The 17,327-nt window shown below is 46.3% G+C and overlaps 5 protein-coding genes across 5 annotated transcripts; 2 read left to right on the top strand and 3 right to left on the bottom strand.

Annotated features, from left to right (window-relative positions):
* Nucleotides 1-1,757: 1,757 nt before the first annotated feature.
* Nucleotides 1,758-3,438, bottom strand: F5Y00DRAFT_98896 (uracil-DNA glycosylase). The gene is made up of 3 exons (XM_048014423.1): nt 3,423-3,438; nt 2,805-3,352; nt 1,758-2,707 (listed from the first exon to the last, which is right to left on the bottom strand). Exons 2-3 carry the CDS (start codon nt 3,170-3,172, stop codon nt 1,987-1,989), a joined length of 1,089 nt encoding a protein of 362 aa, XP_047869246.1. The 5' UTR covers nt 3,173-3,352; nt 3,423-3,438; the 3' UTR covers nt 1,758-1,986.
* A 552-nt stretch (nt 3,439-3,990) lies between these two features.
* Nucleotides 3,991-5,301, bottom strand: F5Y00DRAFT_250640 (mitochondrial carrier; the record flags this gene model as incomplete). The annotated part of the gene is made up of 2 exons (XM_048009752.1): nt 3,991-5,141; nt 5,202-5,301. The coding sequence occupies 2 exons, from the start codon at nt 5,299-5,301 to the stop codon at nt 3,991-3,993; spliced, it is 1,251 nt and encodes a 416-aa protein (XP_047869245.1).
* Nucleotides 5,302-5,926: 625 nt separating this feature from the next.
* F5Y00DRAFT_98907 (uncharacterized protein) lies at nt 5,927-8,031 on the top strand. The gene is made up of 2 exons (XM_048014424.1): nt 5,927-7,944; nt 8,020-8,031. Exon 1 carries the CDS (start codon nt 6,113-6,115, stop codon nt 7,739-7,741), a length of 1,629 nt encoding a protein of 542 aa, XP_047869244.1. The 5' UTR covers nt 5,927-6,112; the 3' UTR covers nt 7,742-7,944; nt 8,020-8,031.
* Nucleotides 8,032-11,311: 3,280 nt separating this feature from the next.
* F5Y00DRAFT_224370 (uncharacterized protein) lies at nt 11,312-14,545 on the bottom strand. Its single transcript, XM_048005991.1, has 12 exons — nt 14,174-14,545; nt 14,061-14,115; nt 13,924-13,994; nt 13,769-13,864; nt 13,702-13,717; nt 13,520-13,651; nt 13,365-13,463; nt 13,012-13,309; nt 12,754-12,922; nt 12,194-12,675; nt 11,766-12,138; nt 11,312-11,712 (listed from the first exon to the last, which is right to left on the bottom strand). The coding sequence occupies exons 2-12, from the start codon at nt 14,077-14,079 to the stop codon at nt 11,518-11,520; spliced, it is 1,950 nt and encodes a 649-aa protein (XP_047869243.1). The 5' UTR covers nt 14,080-14,115; nt 14,174-14,545; the 3' UTR covers nt 11,312-11,517.
* Nucleotides 14,546-14,724: 179 nt separating this feature from the next.
* On the top strand, nt 14,725-16,940 carry F5Y00DRAFT_270531 (putative carboxypeptidase S1). Its single transcript, XM_048012629.1, has 4 exons — nt 14,725-15,524; nt 15,584-16,431; nt 16,485-16,751; nt 16,817-16,940. Exons 1-4 carry the CDS (start codon nt 15,271-15,273, stop codon nt 16,879-16,881), a joined length of 1,434 nt encoding a protein of 477 aa, XP_047869242.1. The 5' UTR covers nt 14,725-15,270; the 3' UTR covers nt 16,882-16,940.
* Nucleotides 16,941-17,327: the final 387 nt, after the last annotated feature.

Here is a 17,327-nt window from a genome sequence, read left to right as displayed (position 1 = left end):
AGATCATTTGGAGCGAAGCGCCAAGACATTATCGCGCCCCTTTCCTCCTCGCCCAGATCATTCTTTAAAAGGGCGTCGACCTTGCATGAGCACAACTCATCACTCGGAATCCGAAGCCAATTAATTCACGAAACCCGTTGGACCCAGTTCGGTCGGTCGCTTCTTATAGGCTAGGGTTTAGATGAGTTGGCAATTGTGTTGAGGTCACCCCCTAACAGGAGAAGCCTGATTCGGAGAGTTACTATGTAGCTGCGAGCTATTGGTATAGAAACGCTAATGCTATTGGATTAAGCGTGTCTTACACCGATCGCGACTTTTCGCGTCCAATGACTGCGCATTGGGCTTCCAAGGGGTTTCGTGCGAGACATTGGCCGGATACTACATACATAGTATGTTGCAATCTCCCTTTCCTCGAGCCGTCCCTCTCTCTGCCTGGTTGTACGATTTTCTTAGGTCAGAAAAAAAGTATGTAGGTAATGCAAAATTACGGCGAGGAGCGTGGGGCTTCCAGGTCCTTGAAACTTAGGTCTGCTTGAGCCTCTTACTTAAGAAGCTGACTCTGGAAAACGCCACTAAACCAAGTGTGTGTACCTGTCGACAATTTATCTGAACAGTTCCGATGTACAACATACTTGTGCAGGTGTGTGGCTCGCCTTGCATAGAACATTCAATGAATCTATGTAGGGGATGAAGGGACCTGCATGACTAGCGTGGGATCTCGGGCTTATGCACATGTTATCTGGATGTTATATATTATTCACGAAGCACTCCACAACCACGATTATCCCAGCGGCCATACTTACACGACAGACACATCACATTCGCAAGAACATGAGAGAGAACGGGCTACCTAGCTGACTGATTACCTGCCTCTATCTTTGGTATTTTATAAAAAAATATAAAAAAATCAATAAATAAAATTTAAAAGATCTAGCACTTATCTATTAGCGGAATCTCCCTTGCAGCAATCCCTATGTAGAAATGAAACAAACAGACTACATACGTACCTCGTTATGTACAACTGCGGCATGTAACGGTAGTCTACGGTGGGGTAGCCAGGTCTCCATTTCCGGTTCCCGAGACAATTCTTCAACGGCCTCGATCGAGCTTAATACCGATGATGACATATCCAGATGATGACATATCCATTTAGATAAGCCTTGCAAGCTACCTAGGCTATGAAGCATCACAGCGAAACGTCGTCGCAGATCCCGTTTATGCACCAAGATGCTATGGTGCCATTGCCATAGCTCATACCTGTGTAAGTACCCTTCATATCTCGGTTTCGATCTCAATCTTAGATTACTGGATCGCTCGCTTATGAGCAGATTGCGTTTAACGGATCCAGCATAGTTACCGCCATTTTATCTATAGTACTAGTGGCATGATGTCTGCGAACGCCATCATAATTACTTACGTAGTTCATTGTAGCGTTAGATGAGATTCGTTTTGAGAAGCGAACCCTTCATTTCGCTTCTAGGGTCGAGCAATTGCATGTTCCTAGGTTAGACGGTGTTCTAGGCGGGTATTCGACGATTCGTCAAACCTATCACAATAAACATTTTGTCATCTTATTGCACAATATCTTAGCTAACCGATTATACTACTTCAACAAAGATGGGCTCATTACTCGCCATGTTTCGAGTGCGCTCAACTGATAGGCCATGTTGCTCGAGTAGGCGATGAAACAGACGGCGATTATAGCAATACCGACTATCACAGATGCAAAGCATGCTATTATCTACCGAGGTGCACAGTTCATAACTTAAACAAACTAGGTATTATTCACATGCGCCGCCTCTTCCCGAAGGGCTTTTTTTTTTTTTTCTCAACCTTATACAATCTCGATATACTACGAGCATACGCCAGCCCAGGCGCCTATAAACCACATAGAACGCCGACCAGTAAACCTATACGACTAGAAAAGGACATATTCGGACACCCTATATCCCTAACCCGCATCATGCACAATTTGTGAAAATAAACTCACTTCGATTCAGCATCACTTGCCGTATCTTTATCTTCTTTGCCCTCTTTGCCCTCTTCACCCTGCTCCTGAAGGATTTTACTCTCCTCCTCGCCCTTCTCCTCATCCACTTTTCCCACAGCTACTACAGGTGGCGAAACTTCTTTCCGCGCTTCCTCTGGCTTCTTCTCGCTAGGGTTAAGATTCCAATCGATAATGCCGTCCTCACCATACCTATTCGCAAGCCACTCATTAGCCTGTTTGAAATGCCCGCAGTCGAAGAACCCTTTCGAGGCACTCAGCGGACTTGGGTGCACGCTCTTCAACACGAGGTGGCGCTTAGTGTCGACCTTACTAACTCGCTTCGCGGCAGGATTGCCCCAGGCCAGGAACACGACACCACGAGTGCGCTTCTGCGCCACCAAGTCAATGACTTTCTGCGTGAAGCGCTCCCAACCGCGGTTCGCGTGAGAATAAGCCTCGTGCGCACGCACAGTAAGACATGTATTAAGCATAAGTACACCACGCTCTGCCCAAGGGGTTAGCAGACCGCCGCCGTTGGGCGGGGGCACGAAGTCCGGGTAGTCCTTCTTTAACGCGATGTACATGTTTTTGAGGGAAGGGGGAGCCTTGGTTGGAGGCCGGACGGAGAAGGCTAGGCCATGCGCTTGGTTGACATTGTGGTAGGGGTCTTGGCCTAGGATCACGCACTTGACTGTGTTGAAAGGTGTGTGGCGAGACCTGATGGGGCGACGTTAGTTTAATTCTCCGTATCGAGTATGCAGCATTATAGGATGAAGGTAGGTAGAGCATAAGAAGAGATACAACATCGGCATACCATGAGTAGACATCTTCCCTAGGTGGGAACACCTTCTTATTGGCCTTAACCTCACTCTCAAGAAACTTCTTGAGCTCAATGAACTCGGGAGAAGTAATCTCTTCTCTGAGGTGAACCAGCCAGCTAGGATCCAAGGTCTGGATCTCAAGCTGGAGGTGGCGCTTCTGCTCTGGCGTTAGGCCCGCGACCCACTTGTCCTTGTCAAACTTGAGGGGCGCCGACTCGGGGCCCGCACTAAACTTCGCGGGGGACGAGGTGGGCGAGCTCTTAGGTGCACCGAAGAACGATGTTATGCTCGCGTTCACCTTAGGCTTCTTGTTGGCATCACCGGATGTGAGACCTTCGCTCTTGCGCTTTGTGGAAGACATTGTATAGTATAAGTGTATACGTAGACGAGGTCGAGGCCGAGTTAAGAAGTGACCTATATTCCAAGTCGGAAGGTGTCTTGAATGACGTAGACACGACACCGTGAAAGCTTTCTTTTTTTTTCCTCGGAATGGATCAGTCTAATACAATTCTTATGCAAATAAATAACAAACGTCGGAATTCTGACGATTTGGTCAAATCAGACGTGCAAGCGTATAATAAAGTGAACAATTGAATTGTAAAAAAGCTGACATTGGAAAGGTCCAAGATTCTATGTTAAATGGGGATTTTCAAGTCTCGACGCGTCTCCAAGACGCGAAACCCCTTTTGGCACTTAACGCGATTTTCTTCACGCGTAAAGTGGCTTGTGCGATTACGATGCGCAAGGTTCAGGGCCTCAAAAAGTCCTAGAAATGACGTGTAATAAAGGAAGTAAAGGTCCAAGCACAACCTACATAATTCATAATGATCGTCAGAATTATCATCGTATTAATTTGTCTAAAGGCTCATCAAACGCTTCGGTGTCGAGTTGTGAGTAATGATCGATCTATCGCCTCTTTTGCTTCTTTTCTTTTATTTTCTTTTCTTTCCTCTTCTTTTCCCCCTTTAACTTCCGTAAATAATATACAAATCATCATTAGGGGCCGCTCCGATTTATGCAGTCGTCTCTTAAGTGAATATCGTGTGATTAAACCAAACCGTCCAACCGTCCCTATTTTGTGGTCCCGGTTCCTTTTGGCCTCTAAGCAAGGTATCATAACTCTAATCAACGCCTGCTAATGCAAATCCAGAAATGAGGGGAGAAGGGTGATGCTACATGTCAAGGCTCGTCAACTCGACCTTCGTGGTGTTTCCGAGCTTTACGTTCATTAATGCTCCTAAACGCTCTCTTACCAACCTCGTAACTGCTGATCATTATAGCGCAAGACGGCGCAACTTTGAGCGTACGAGGCAGCCATCCTCTCCAGAGTCCTGCCAGTCCTTCCGTCGAATAGATGTGCGAGAGGAGGCGAAGCATGTGTTGAGCTTCCGGTTCTGCAGCCTTCTCCACTGAGGGCAAAGCCTTGTTCGACGTGTCTTTATAAACCTGCCGTCGGGTTTTACCTACATCGAATGGCATCGTTATCGTCGATGCAAAGGCACCAGAAAGGCAGCCGGCAGTAAAACTGTCCATGAAAGTCGCTGCGTGACTCTCCCTGCTCTGTGACCTAGTTCTCCGCCGCGCTCTTGAACCATCGTTCTCTCGAGTCGAGTGCCTACCACGTCGTTCTTCTCGCGCATCGGTAAGCTTACCTCTGATCGTCTCGTAGCCAAACCAATACATAGCCGAAAAGGGGACGTCTCGCCAGAGAGTTAAAGTTAAACCTCTCCACAGAGAGCTATAACCCTTGTCGGCCACCATCTCTCGGAGTCCCTTGAAAGTATTTGCTAAATGGCCAGCTGCGGTCGAGCCCGGTGATGCTTGTAGTCGGGTTCGGAATAGATCGATTGGGCTGACCGCAGCAACTGCAACAACTCGTGCGGATGCGCCGGCTACCATGGGCGCATATTCTTCCCTAGTCATTTTGCTGACTGGGCTTGTCTTGCTATATCGTAGCCAATCATAACCGGTGAAGTAGATAATGTTCGCGGGCACGGTCATAGCTAACGTCGGCGATAAACCTCTCCATAACGTCGTGAGGCCCTCGTGGCGAGCAATCTTCTTCATACCGTCAAAAGTCGAGTTGAATCGCCTCTTCTGTACCTCCTCCACGGCGCATTCCCCAGATGCAGATATGCTCTCAAGCGGACCGGCGACGCATACTTCGGCATTGTTATTCAAAAAGAACACCTCTCGGCAACACGCTGTAACTCCAAGATTCGACGGTCGAAAAGCATTGGGTGACGAAATTGCAAGTCTCTGGAAGTCTGCAATGGGTTGCGACGAACCTTGCGATTGCAGTCGGACACGGACGACGTCCAGAGGAGTGACTGTACAGAATAATATCAGCTTATAGCCCTGTATCTAAGGTGACATGAAGAAAAGCTTACCCAGAAGCGATGTGAGAAGACTACCGGTAATGGCAGAAAGCATCTTCTGCCCCGCTGAGATATCCACCCCGTCGTTACCGTCATCTTGGGACGAAACCATCGTTTGGCCCGCAAAAGCGTCTTCTCCTCCTCCTAGTCGGTCATGGTTGTGGCCAGCGAAGCTATGATTAGATGCCATTTTTTATATGCGCTGGCCCCGGTTATGCCGGGGGCGCCCTTTCTGATAGCTCAATCTATCGTAAGAAGAGAAAAGACGTCTCGATATCGTGGGGAGCGAGTGGGTAGTAAAGATATTGTATTGCTATGTAGGATTTCTTACGTAGGTATTTCGTCGTAAATTGTGAGTGGCCAGATTAGGGGAGGCGGTTTTCTTCGCGTCATTAATAAATACATAAGAACAAAATGGCAAGACAAATCTTTTTAAAGAGAATTTACCGGTCCTAGGCCGGACCCGAGCTAGGTACTCCAAATCGACGCAGCGGAAATCGAGAACCGCTCTCGATAAAGATAACGCACGGTCCCTTATCGTCTTATCCATGATGTCAAACCCAATCGGATCGTCTTGAGCTAGCGATCAACTACTCCACTAGGACCCCTCTACAACCAGTATGACTCGTTCGGCGATAAGATGGATTTAGATAATGCATCCCGCGCAGCTCTAGTCCGTCACGCCGGAGCACCTCATTGTATTGTACCTCAACGTTACAAGAGGCCGACTTTTAACTTCATCCGATATTCCACGAATCACCTCAAAATCCCCATCCTCACTAGATGCATAATCATTCTCTAATACCCAAATACCCACACAGAAAATACTTACGATACGCCAGATTTTACGCTAATTACCATTCATAATTAAGCACTGTACATTAAAATTCATATCCATAGAATTGTGACCATAGTTTGCCAGTATGGACCAACCGACCCAGCAGATACAATCGGAGCTAGAGAGCTTTAGAGAACAATGGCGAGCCGAAGTCTCGGCTCGATCAAGAAATACTGCTAGCTCTCAACAGCAGCAGAGGACAGTCCCTAACCAGCCGGGATCCTCTTCAACTATAACAACTAATAGGCCTCCGAGGAGAAATGAGTTTACGCATAGAAAATCAACTTCAAAGACTATCCATCAAGTAGAAGATGAGGATGAATACTATCAACCCCAGCATTTCGATGAGCCAGATACTAGTAAATCCGTAATAGGGCAGAAGCTCGGCCGTCACGATGAAGACTCTACTAAGGATAGAGATCACGAGCCCCAGACCGCCTTAGACTTCTACGAAAAAGCCGTCGAGAGGGAGGCGACCGGTAAACTCGGCGATAGTCTACAACTCTATCGAAAGGCCTTCCGCATGGACGACAATGTGGACCAGTCCTACCGTAATAAGCACTTCCCAGGCCGTTGGATAAAGCCGGGTCAAATCAACCCATCTCACACCCCTGTAACCGTTCCCAACACTGCCCATCACTCCCTAGATGATGGAGCACTCGCATTGTCCCTACCAGACCTCATCACCAGCTTCTCCAGCCTTAAAATTGAGGGAGCACCACCAGAATGCGAAGGCGTAGCAGCGCCTCCATGCCCCATTTCTGTGCTGCCCGACGAGATCCTCGTCCATATCCTGCGAGACGTCGCGGTCGCAGATGTGGGTGATTTCGTGCGTTTAGCCCGGGTCTGTAAGAGGTTAGCTTACTTGGTAGCTACCGAGGATCAAATCTGGCGACGGGTGTGCTTGGGTCACGAATTTGGTTTCGGTGGAATGCACTACCATTGGCAAAGGGGTATCAGCTGGGAGCCTCTAGACATAACACAGGAACTGGCCGACTCCAATGACGTATTTACTCTAGAGGAACTGGCACGTCAACGACAAGAGGAGAGTCGAGCAACAACTAACCTGTTACTTCGTGGGCCCTACGCATCATCCTGGAAGACAATGTTCCGCCGGCGTCCAAGGGTGCGATTTAATGGATGCTACATCAGCACGGTGAACTATATCCGCCCGGGACAGGCGTCAGCGCACCAGGTTACGTGGAATAGTCCTGTTCACATCGTAACCTACTATCGGTACCTACGGCTATTCCGCGACGGCACCGCCATCAGCCTACTGACCACCGACGAGCCTGCTCATGTTGTGCACCACCTTACACGAGATAATGTGGCCTTGCACCGCGGTGGCTCTGGGCCCCATTACCTACCTTCCGCCGTCATGGGATCCGCGCTAAAAGGGCGCTGGCGCTTATCCTCATCAGCGGATAAGAATAATGACAACACCAACAATACTAATGCAGGGACGAGTCTAGTCAACGCGGAAGGTGACCTGTATGTCGAGACAGAGGGTGTAGGGAAATACATGTACCGCATGGAGCTTACGTTCCGAGGCACAGGCAAGATATCAGCCATAAATAGGAATAACAACAACAGGCTAACCTGGAAGGGTTTCTGGAGCTACAACAGGCAGACAGACGACTGGGCAGAGTTCCCGCTCAAGAATGGAAAGCCCTTCTTCTTCAGCCGGGTTAGAAGTTACGGGATCGGCGAGTAGGCAGTAGGTGGGTGTTTATGAACCTCGGAGTTCGAGGCTCTTTAGTCCCACGGCTTATTGGATGTTGATTACACATAGCATGGAGCATACGTGACTTGCGGACGCTGCATGTAGGCTAGATAAGGGGATACAGAATTATAGGTATTATAGGTATTCGTACATATTACGGCAATAGAGCAAGGGCATAAGGAAGTAACGTCGAAGTATGCATGCTACTTTCATTCGATTAAAGCTTGACTTCTAAGAGATTTTCGGCAGAACTGACTAGGTTAATATAGTACCCAGTCAACGCGAACGACTACTATGGTCGCCTCTCAGCCCGTAGGCCTCACAAATCATCGCAACCCTACTCACATCGATCCACGCAAACACAAAACAAGCCCCGCATCCTGCCAGAACGAAAACAACCAGACCTGGAGCAGTAACACTCATATGATCATACTTATAGTCCTTTCAGACCATCATTCGTTCACATGCTTGATAGTCAGCCGTAGGTATTTCCTTTTAAGCATCGGGCAAGCCACGCTCCTTGTAGTAACCAGCCACGTTGTAATTGACAGCTCGTGACAAAGTACGTTCAGATTTACGTCTAGCTTTGACGGGAGCTTCTTCCCCTTCATTGTCTTCGTAGTCGTCATCCGAAATGACTATGACCTCCTTGGGGCGTACGGGCCGAAGCTGCGCGGTATAACCGCGTGCGGACGCCGGGCGAGCCGGTTCTTGATGATGAGGGCCTGGAAAAAGAGCACGGCGGGGCGCTAAAAAGTATAGAATTAGTAAGAGATTAAGATATTGGGTTGATGTAGAAGTATAGTTTAGCTTACCCTTTCGGACGTGGTCCTGGGGTTCCAGGGCGCTGGCAGGGCGCTTGCGAACCTGGGGTGCCGCAACATCCAACTGCTTCTTAGTCTCATCTTTGCTTCCATTGCCAGCAAGCTGCTTCTTCATGGCGGCTTTGATGGCCTCCATGTTGTCATCAACAAGTTCACCGAACGCCTTAAGCATGTCGGACTTAAATTTATCGATAACCTGAGAGGCATCGTCTTCACCGGCCGTCCCGCGAATAGCGATGGCCATCTGCTTAAACTGTCCAAGTCCTTCCATCATCATGTCTCTCAGAACCGCCTCTGGTGATTCGTTCGAAGCCATCTCGTTCGGGGGTCAGAAATAACCCAAAGTGGAACAAAAATGCAGGTATGTGTCCTCTAAGGATGACAGTCTGGAAGGGAGAGATTCTGTGTGGTGTTCAATGATTAGGCTCCGGGAATAGAGCTAAGATGGAGCTTTCAAATAGGGCTTTTGATGAACAAGACTGGCGCGTATGTAAAGGAGAATAAAACGTGACCGTGGTGTGCTTGCTCTTCGTGGGATGTTGGAAAGAGATATTGTGTAACATCCAATAGTGAAGTTCCAATAGGAAAAGAAGTTTATGTTACTAAAGCGTAACTTTGAAATAAGAATTGCTAGAAGCAGGTCGTGTACGCAAAAGATGCGTAATGCCCAAGGGTAGGTTGGAGTTTCGAAAATAATTATTAAAGGAAATAAGTAGATATAGACGCAATAGGGAACAAATCGCTACTATTCCGTGATCTTTAAGGACGAAGATCTCGAGGAAAAGGAGTGCGAGTTGTTTCCTTCAGACGAAGTTTTGAGAATAACAACTGGGAAATAGGTCAGGTATGTAGGCAGAGGGAAAGAAGATGTTGAGGTTGTGTGACGACCAAAGTTGAAACCCCAGAAGGAAGTAGCAGGTAACTAGGGTTAATTTTAGAAGGACTGTAGGAGATACTTCAGCTATGTACGCAAAGCGGGATGATACAATGTCCTAATGTGTACATGTGACATGGTCAGTGTGTGCGTTGGCGACGTCTTTCTCGGCCGCTTGGCCCTGACGCCGGGTAGGTCAAGACGGTCAAGACGATCGAGACGATTCATATCAACTTGGCCTTAGGCTACGGGATACTCTACTAATCTAGAACATATCTACGGGGGACGTCTTGGGTGTTGACAAGGTTGGTAGTAGGCAAGGTGCGTAGATGCCAGAGGTAGAAGTGCTAGAGGATGAGAGGCAAACGAGCCTTGTGAAAATAGTAACATACTACCATTACCGTTGTCTAGACTCAGATGACATAGGAAATCCTTTGACATCCGATGTGAAGTGGCAAGCGTAAGCAGCTTCTATTATAGAAATGTATTCTGATAATAATGGGAGAGGCTAGGAAGGAAAATGCTCACCAAGGGACAAGGAATTGGCTCCGTTTATTGCTGGTATGAAAAGTAAACCCAAGTTTTTAACTGTAAACAACAGAGTAAAAAGGATTATGCTTATGTAGCTCAACACCAGCAAGAGGCAACAGATATACACAATCGTTTACGGTATTAGTCTGCGGTTGAGCTCACCAACAGAATTTTGACGCAGTTGATGTACATAACATGGATCCTAAAAGTTAGTTTAGTTGCATAGAAAAATGTTATAGGCAAAGAGTGTTTCTGCACGAAATTGAGTAGTGTGTACTAAACGTTCTTGCAGATTTTGTCAGGAACCGTTTCATATAAGAAAATATACTAGTATCTCAAATAAATATGGAATATATTAAGTAGCATGGATACAAGCACATCTAATCGCTACTAAAATGCCAGTCGAAGTCAAATACAGGGATATGGGACAAACCTGATAGTTAATTACTTACCGGCTCTTATTTTTTGAGGGGGGTTATTTCTCTGAATAGAACATTATTGTGTGGATTTACTGCATGAAAAACAGCGGGCTGAGTTACCACAATAGAAAGCTCTTTTGCTGTCTTGCTTTGTTATCGAGTTGAGTATTAACTAGCTAGGCCTAGAGTACGTTAACGATAGAGTTCCTAGGTACATACTTTTTAAAAAGTGCCTGGGAATTTGCTTTTATCTATAATGAAATATCATCTCTTCAACTTTAAGGAGACTGTGATATCCTCTGTTAATAATGGTGACTTATTAAGAGCTTGGTGCTATTTGCCTTTCTGTCAGGGTATAAAGGGAGCTAGTATGAATTAAGTATAAATCAGCGTATGATAGGTATATGTATAAGGGGCGTGGAGCGCCCCTCGCAAGAGGATGGAAGGTCAAGCGTTAATATATTCATACTACCATACGGCTACTATACAGCAGCTTCGCTGCTGCTTCTAACATTCACTCTACGTATGACATACATCAAGGGTTCTCTCTGACACTTTCTAAAGGGAAAATTGGCATAAATGGTTATATTGTAAGTAAGCTTTACATCTTAAGGGTATCATGGTCCATTCTTAACAATTACCTTTGGCAACCCAACTATTCCAAATATATACACCAGGCCTTGTTTAAATTTTCAGTTAGCGCTTGATATATTGTGTCTTAAAGCATGCTCAGATATTATGATAGTTTCATAATCATAAAGTCTACTATTCTCATCTCGAAATGTTTAGATCTGCTCAAGTAAAATGTAAGATGGGACACATCTTATCATTCGGAATACAATTTTGTAGATTTGTAGCTTATTTTGCCAAAGAACATCTCTTATATGTTATTTAACTCGTAAATTTTATCGCCCCTAAGCTTTAACGCGCAACTCTGTAACAAGAGCAGCGGGACTTCCCTAACTCCTAGAATCTCTTGTTCTAATACACAATTATTAATGCTACAAAACAGGAGCAACCTTACCATACAATAAACTCAATATATAATATACGTAAAACCTGACCTCTTCGTCGTTAAATCGACCCAACTCCGCCCCTTTACTTCCTACTCAAAACACCCTAACCTTGAGGATCGCCACCTATCATTAGGTTATAGTACGGATCTATACCCGGCATGGCTGAGTTAAAAAGATCCATGATATCGGTACCGAGAGGGACTTCATCGTCCATTTCAAAGTATCCGTCATTAATTGGGAAGAATAGGGCATCATCGATTGGTAAGGATGCATCGCCGTCGAAAATATGTTCTGGTACCTGTTTACTATTAATTGTGGGTAATTTAGGTGTTAAACAAGATCAATGCTCACCTGCTCTGACTCGACGTTTGGAGATGGATCTAATACATGAGAGATACCGTTCTCACGAGGTGGTTGCTCGGTTCTACCAAGAGATCTTGATGTCTCGGTTGGCGGTTTCGTCAATACGTGTGACTGTTTATCAACAATCTGATTCGATATGCCCTCTCTCTTTATGGTATTCACATACTCGCGAGCAATATGTGCAAACTCGCCAATCAATGAGCCAGGGAGGCCACCACCACTCGCATACTCAAGCCTACTGAAGTGGCCGCCACCCATGTCAAGAAGAGCTAGATTTGTTGCCGTCTCGGCGTGTTTTGGGTTTGTAACCACTAAATCAAATAGTACGAAGAGAGCGACAATTGGAATACCAGCTAGTATCCTATTGCTAAGGAGTTAGAGAAGAGGAATATATAAGGCCAATCTGTCGAATTTACCATAGTGGTGTGTTTGGTTCCACATCAATGAAGGCCGTCAACTCTAACACGGACCGCGATGTCTCCATCATATTTCTCGTGCTCTCAGCCTGGCGGGCCTGGCTTACAACACGACTAGTGTTTGCAGCCAAGTACAGTGTCGCTCGGCAAAGGCTCAATTTAAAACTATTGTATAGTAAATGGATCCCAAGAGCAGTTGTTCGATGCAACATACCCTGTAACGTGTGCGTCCGGTACGGTTCACTCGGTCGGATATTAGCTGGTATCGACATCCGCCATTCCTCTAACTCGGTCTCGCATTGGTCGATTATAGCTAGGTAATAAGTTTTAGGGTTCTCAGTACCGGCAATAGAGAACAGAGACGTCATAGCTTTCGACAACAAACGCGCGTATCTCGCAGTTGTGAGAAACCAATCGAGCTCCCCCACAATCGCGTCGGGCACGGATGGGATTGGGATCACGATGTCATGATCGACGAATATCTATAGCCGTTCGGTTTATGTCAGAAAACCCGCTCTTCAAATTGGATAAGTGAATATAGCGATGCGGAATCGACATACGGAATTCCTCCCAAAGTGAAAGTTAATTATCTTCTCAACGGTATAAAGAAGCCAAAATGCCCTATGGTACGCAACCCTCGCCTTGCCCCTTAAATTGGCGCGCCCGAGGTTCTGCGCTCTCCTTGCAGCTTCAGATAATATGAAGTGCTCTATTGCTATACATGATATGCTGCAAAATTTGGAGTCAGCGGCAAACGCTTCGGGGGGTTCTGATGGCGACACATCTGTATCACCAACGCTACCAGCCGAATCACACACCTGAGAGAATATATAGTCAAGGCAGTCATTGCCTGGAGAACATCTAGAGAATCTGGTAGCGAAAATAGGTCTGGCAGGACGGCAAGTGCCCTTGTCATATACTGCCAGGCCCTCCCCTTACCCGGTTCGAATTTTCCTCCACTCCCAGCCTGGCATCCCAAGGCGACGACCGCGTTATATAGAGCGTATAGTGCTTTGCTATGCGCTAAACGATCAGCAAAGTAAGGGGCGTGAGCCATAGCTTCGAAGTCTTTCTGATCCAGGAAGGGGTAGACGGGATGGACCCGCTCAAAGTATACTATCGGAGAGTTAGACAGACTGCGTTGACTAATTAGAGATCAAGGGAAAATAACATTTGATGTGGGCATTTGCCTCAGCCGTATTAGGAAATACAAGAGCATCTTTCTGATCCCCTCGTATACCACACAGAGAACCCGGAGTCGCTACATTTGCTGTTAATATAAATCAGCTTCTCTATTGAGCTGTTTAAGCCGCCATCTATGCTTACCATGATGTTGCAGTCGAGAAGCAATCACAGAAGATATTCTCTGGATTAGTCGGTTTACTTTATCATTCCTTAGGCGGGAGGATAAGTATGATAATCGATTATCGGAGAAGAAAGTCAAGCTGGCGTTTCCGACTGGGTATTATTAGCAATTTATCAACTTGGTAGGAGCGGTCACAACGTGCTGACTAGTCCGATTCCCTGGTGCATTTAGTAGAGTAGTTGGTATAACGGAGGTTAAGAAGAGTGTACTTTAACTGCGAATGGTTTTTCGTTTCCGAGAGCTCTAGCCGTTCCAGCTGTGGCTAATATACGGTCGACGTACAGCTCGGGCAAAGGTCGCCGAGGCTTTAGTATAAGTCAGTCCCGATTCTATCAAGCGCCGCTATATTGGGGTAGGACTTTACGTTTTTAGCGACTTGAGCCGCACTTGGGGGCTGGGTTTTTGGTGACGCGGGAGATGTGAGGACGACGTTTACTATTATTGACCTTAACAAACCATATAATCCTAAGTAGCCTCTTATAATAATAGTACTCTACTTACCATTTCGTCTTTGGGGCATTTTCCTACGACTGAAATGGCACTGTGCCTTTCGGCGCTTCGCGGGGCATTAGCAAAGACCAGTGGTCTCAAGACATCATGGCCGAGCTACTTACAACGCAGTGATTACAAGGGCCGGGGTACCCTGTGGATTGGCTTGAGCCTCAAGTTACCGATTTCACGGTAGTGGTTATTGACTTATACGTGTGGGAGACTTACCATTACATCGCACTTTTCGTGCCTTGCATGAGTCGCAACTCTTCAACATCTCCATCTCGGGCCTCTCTTTTGAACATAATCCCTGTTCTAATATATTTCAAGAAGATAAATAGAACGATACTTGAACAGAAGTGAGAAAAGGGAAAGCCGGGACGCGAAACGTGGAAAAGAGATGCTGTTCTGCTGAGCCCTGAACAAGACTAACGTTATCAAGAAGTTCGGCTCCGAATGCCAAGACCCATATCGGGGATCAGTTCATAACATTTACCGAAGTCTTAAATCCGTATAACTCGGATCACAGCAAGGTATCTGAAATATCTACCGAAGTGCTCAATAGTAATATGTCTGTATTTGAATTTGGCTATGCTTCTATCCAATATAGATTAGCCCCTATTCTAGTCTCCAGAACATAATACCTGGCAGCCTAGCGTTATAATTTTACACATTGGAGTGAGGTAGAGAGAAAGAGTATTCAGTCGAAGGGCAAGTATGTTGGTTTGTGCAATGTTAGAGACTTAGTTTTCAATCTAACTCGGGTCGAAATCATACCAACTTATCCACGAGGACGAAACGAGTGCTAGGAAACCTCTCACGTTGTTGAAGCCTATAGATCGCCCCATTTATTATAATTCCCCATATCGAATACATCTCAAAGCTGCCCCAGAAATTGATGTTTCAGTGGTTTAAAGAACTTATGTGTTAGTTTATCTGGATCCATATGTGCAAAAAGAAATCATTCTGGTCAAATATCCCGTCTAATTTCCAGCCCTGCCGACAGGGTGCCGGGGGAGTCGATATGATGTGGCTATGCAATGTTGATGGCCGGGGTCTGGGATTAAAAGAAGGATCTTCGTGGGCGTGCCCCATGAAGCTCATTTAAGCTTAATCTTTAAAGGCCGCGATGGAACCGTGTATTATATGCCCTCTTGATACTAGGAAGTTGTTCCTATCTAGCTGATAGAATTCACGATTGGTAAATGCCCTATCTTTCGCGATGCGGTGGATACTTGAACTGGCTGTCGGAACGTTTCTGGCTGCGTCGACAATCGCCAGCCCAATCTCGCCAAGCACTGCGGACAGGCGATACCTTGAGGCACGGGATAGAGTCAAGTACAATGTTTTTGAGCACAGCGCCACGAAGTCCAGATTGTCATTTGTAAAGAACTCGGGCATCTGCGAAACAACCCCGGGCGTTAACCAGTACTCTGGGTACCTCTCGGTGGGTGAGGACATGAACATGTGGTTCTGGTAGGTTAACATGATACGAGCCTCAGCGTTGAGGGAATAGAGTTGACACATCCTCGAAGGTTCTTCGAAGCTCGCGAGAATCCTCGACAGGCACCACTTGTAGCATATTTCGAGGGCGGACCAGGGGATGCATCCGAATATGGGCTTTTCACCCAAAATGGGCCTTGTCATTTTGTCAATAACGAAACATCACCGTCTTTGAACCCGTACAGTTTCAATAGTTACGCCAACATGCTCTATATCGACCAGCCAATAGGCGTCGGATTCTCGTATGGTAACGCCACCGTCAATTCGACTAAGGCGGCTGCTCCGTTAGTCTGGAATCTACTTCAAGCCTTTTACGAAAGTTTTCCTGAATATGAATATCGCGATTTTGGTATATTCACCGAGTCATACGGTGGTCATTATGGACCCGAGTTCGCGAGCTATATCTTGGACCAGAACATCGCAATTTCTCGAGGCAATCTTCACGCCGAAGAGATCCGCTTAGTAGCCCTAGGTATCAGCAATGGGTGGTTCGACGCTACCATCCAAGAAAAGACTAACATTGAGTACTTGTACAATAATTCGTACAGACAACTCATTAACGAGACCTTCTATAAGGAGCTTCTGACGCGGTACGACACAAAATGCAAGCCTGCGCTCGATAGATGTGCAGATGTCGGCACGACTGATGGTTGTTTTGCTGCATGGAAGTCATATATGGATGAGATCGAATATCCAATACTTGGCGTTCTAAACAAAGACTATCCTGGATTTTATCTCGGCGACATTCGCGACCCATCATTACGAGCCCCTTCGACATATATTGCATACTTGCAGAGACTCGACGTACAGGAAGCTCTTGGGGCAAAGGTAAATTATTCGGATCACGCCGGGGCCGCAGGTTTCATCTACTCAGGTGACGGTATAACTATCCATATTCACATATACTACATGAGGTACTGATAAGAGTGGTAGATGCACGCTCATTCATGACCCAACTCTCAGCTGTCGTGCAAGCAGGTGTCAGGGTGGTGGTTTGGACAGGTGACGCCGACTACGTCTCTAACTGGCTCGGGACTCTAAGAGTGGCAGACTCAATTGAATGGCTCGGAAAGGAGGCGTTCACAAACAAGGACATGATACCATATACTCTCAACGGAACGCAAAAGGGAACATTCAAGTCCCTCGATAATTTAACCTTTATGCGTATTTTTGAAGCTGGGCATAATGTGCCGTTCTATCGTACGTTTAAATCAACTAGACCCGAACCCGACCGACAGTAGTAAAAAATGCTAACTTGAGTGTAGAACCGGAAGCTTCACTACAGATATTTGAACAGAGTATGAAGACAAGCGGTATAATTCCTACATAGGTTTTTGTATATCTTAATTTTCTTTCGGGCAGGAGTATCATGAAGAACTCATGAATAACTAATGTATACGTATTCAATAATTGGTATCCAATACCATCATGTTGGCTGTAGCCTGCGGCTACTTACATACGTCCTACTCAAGGACTTCCGCGGGATGTTCTAGGCCTTGGCTAAAAACCCCGCTGGTTATCTACATGACATGGTGTGTCTTATTGGACGGGTTGACGTAGGGCTGCCTGTTGGAGTCTCACAGCCCAGCCGCAGTCTCACCCGTTTAACGCTGCTATTGGTACAGCCCGCATAGTTACCTAGGCAGACTGGTCAGCACTAGGTACTGCCTTGCAACAGGCTGCTTATCACGGAATACCCGTAGCCTACGTAGCTACTTAAGTAAGTGCCTAGGCAAGGCTATAATGCGTTGGAAGTTATATATTAAACAACTTCCC

This window comes from Daldinia vernicosa (genome assembly GCF_022497035.1).
Source record: "Daldinia vernicosa strain CBS 139.73 unplaced genomic scaffold F5Y00scaffold_3, whole genome shotgun sequence".
In the NCBI taxonomy this organism is placed as follows: domain Eukaryota; kingdom Fungi; phylum Ascomycota; class Sordariomycetes; order Xylariales; family Hypoxylaceae; genus Daldinia; species Daldinia vernicosa.
This window is presented reverse-complemented; position numbering and strand designations above follow the sequence as displayed.

Excerpts from the sequence above, each read along its gene's own strand:
- F5Y00DRAFT_98896 (XM_048014423.1), bottom strand. The coding sequence starts at position 3,172 with ATGTCTTCCACAAAGCGCAAGAGCGAAGGTCTCACATCCGGTGATGCC. Across the intron at positions 2,708-2,804 it reads AGGGAAGATGTCTACTCATG|GTCTCGCCACACACCTTTCA; the intron begins GTATGCCGATGT and ends TCGCCCCATCAG.
- F5Y00DRAFT_98907 (XM_048014424.1), top strand. The coding sequence starts at position 6,113 with ATGGACCAACCGACCCAGCAGATACAATCGGAGCTAGAGAGCTTTAGA.
- F5Y00DRAFT_224370 (XM_048005991.1), bottom strand. Across the intron at positions 12,923-13,011 it reads TTGACTATATATTCTCTCAG|CATATCATGTATAGCAATAG; the intron begins GTGTGTGATTCG and ends CAAATTTTGCAG. Across the intron at positions 12,676-12,753 it reads TTCACTTTGGGAGGAATTCC|ATATTCGTCGATCATGACAT; the intron begins GTATGTCGATTC and ends GAACGGCTATAG.
- F5Y00DRAFT_270531 (XM_048012629.1), top strand. The coding sequence starts at position 15,271 with ATGCGGTGGATACTTGAACTGGCTGTCGGAACGTTTCTGGCTGCGTCG. Across the intron at positions 15,525-15,583 it reads GACATGAACATGTGGTTCTG|GTTCTTCGAAGCTCGCGAGA; the intron begins GTAGGTTAACAT and ends ACATCCTCGAAG. Across the intron at positions 16,432-16,484 it reads TTTCATCTACTCAGGTGACG|ATGCACGCTCATTCATGACC; the intron begins GTATAACTATCC and ends TAAGAGTGGTAG.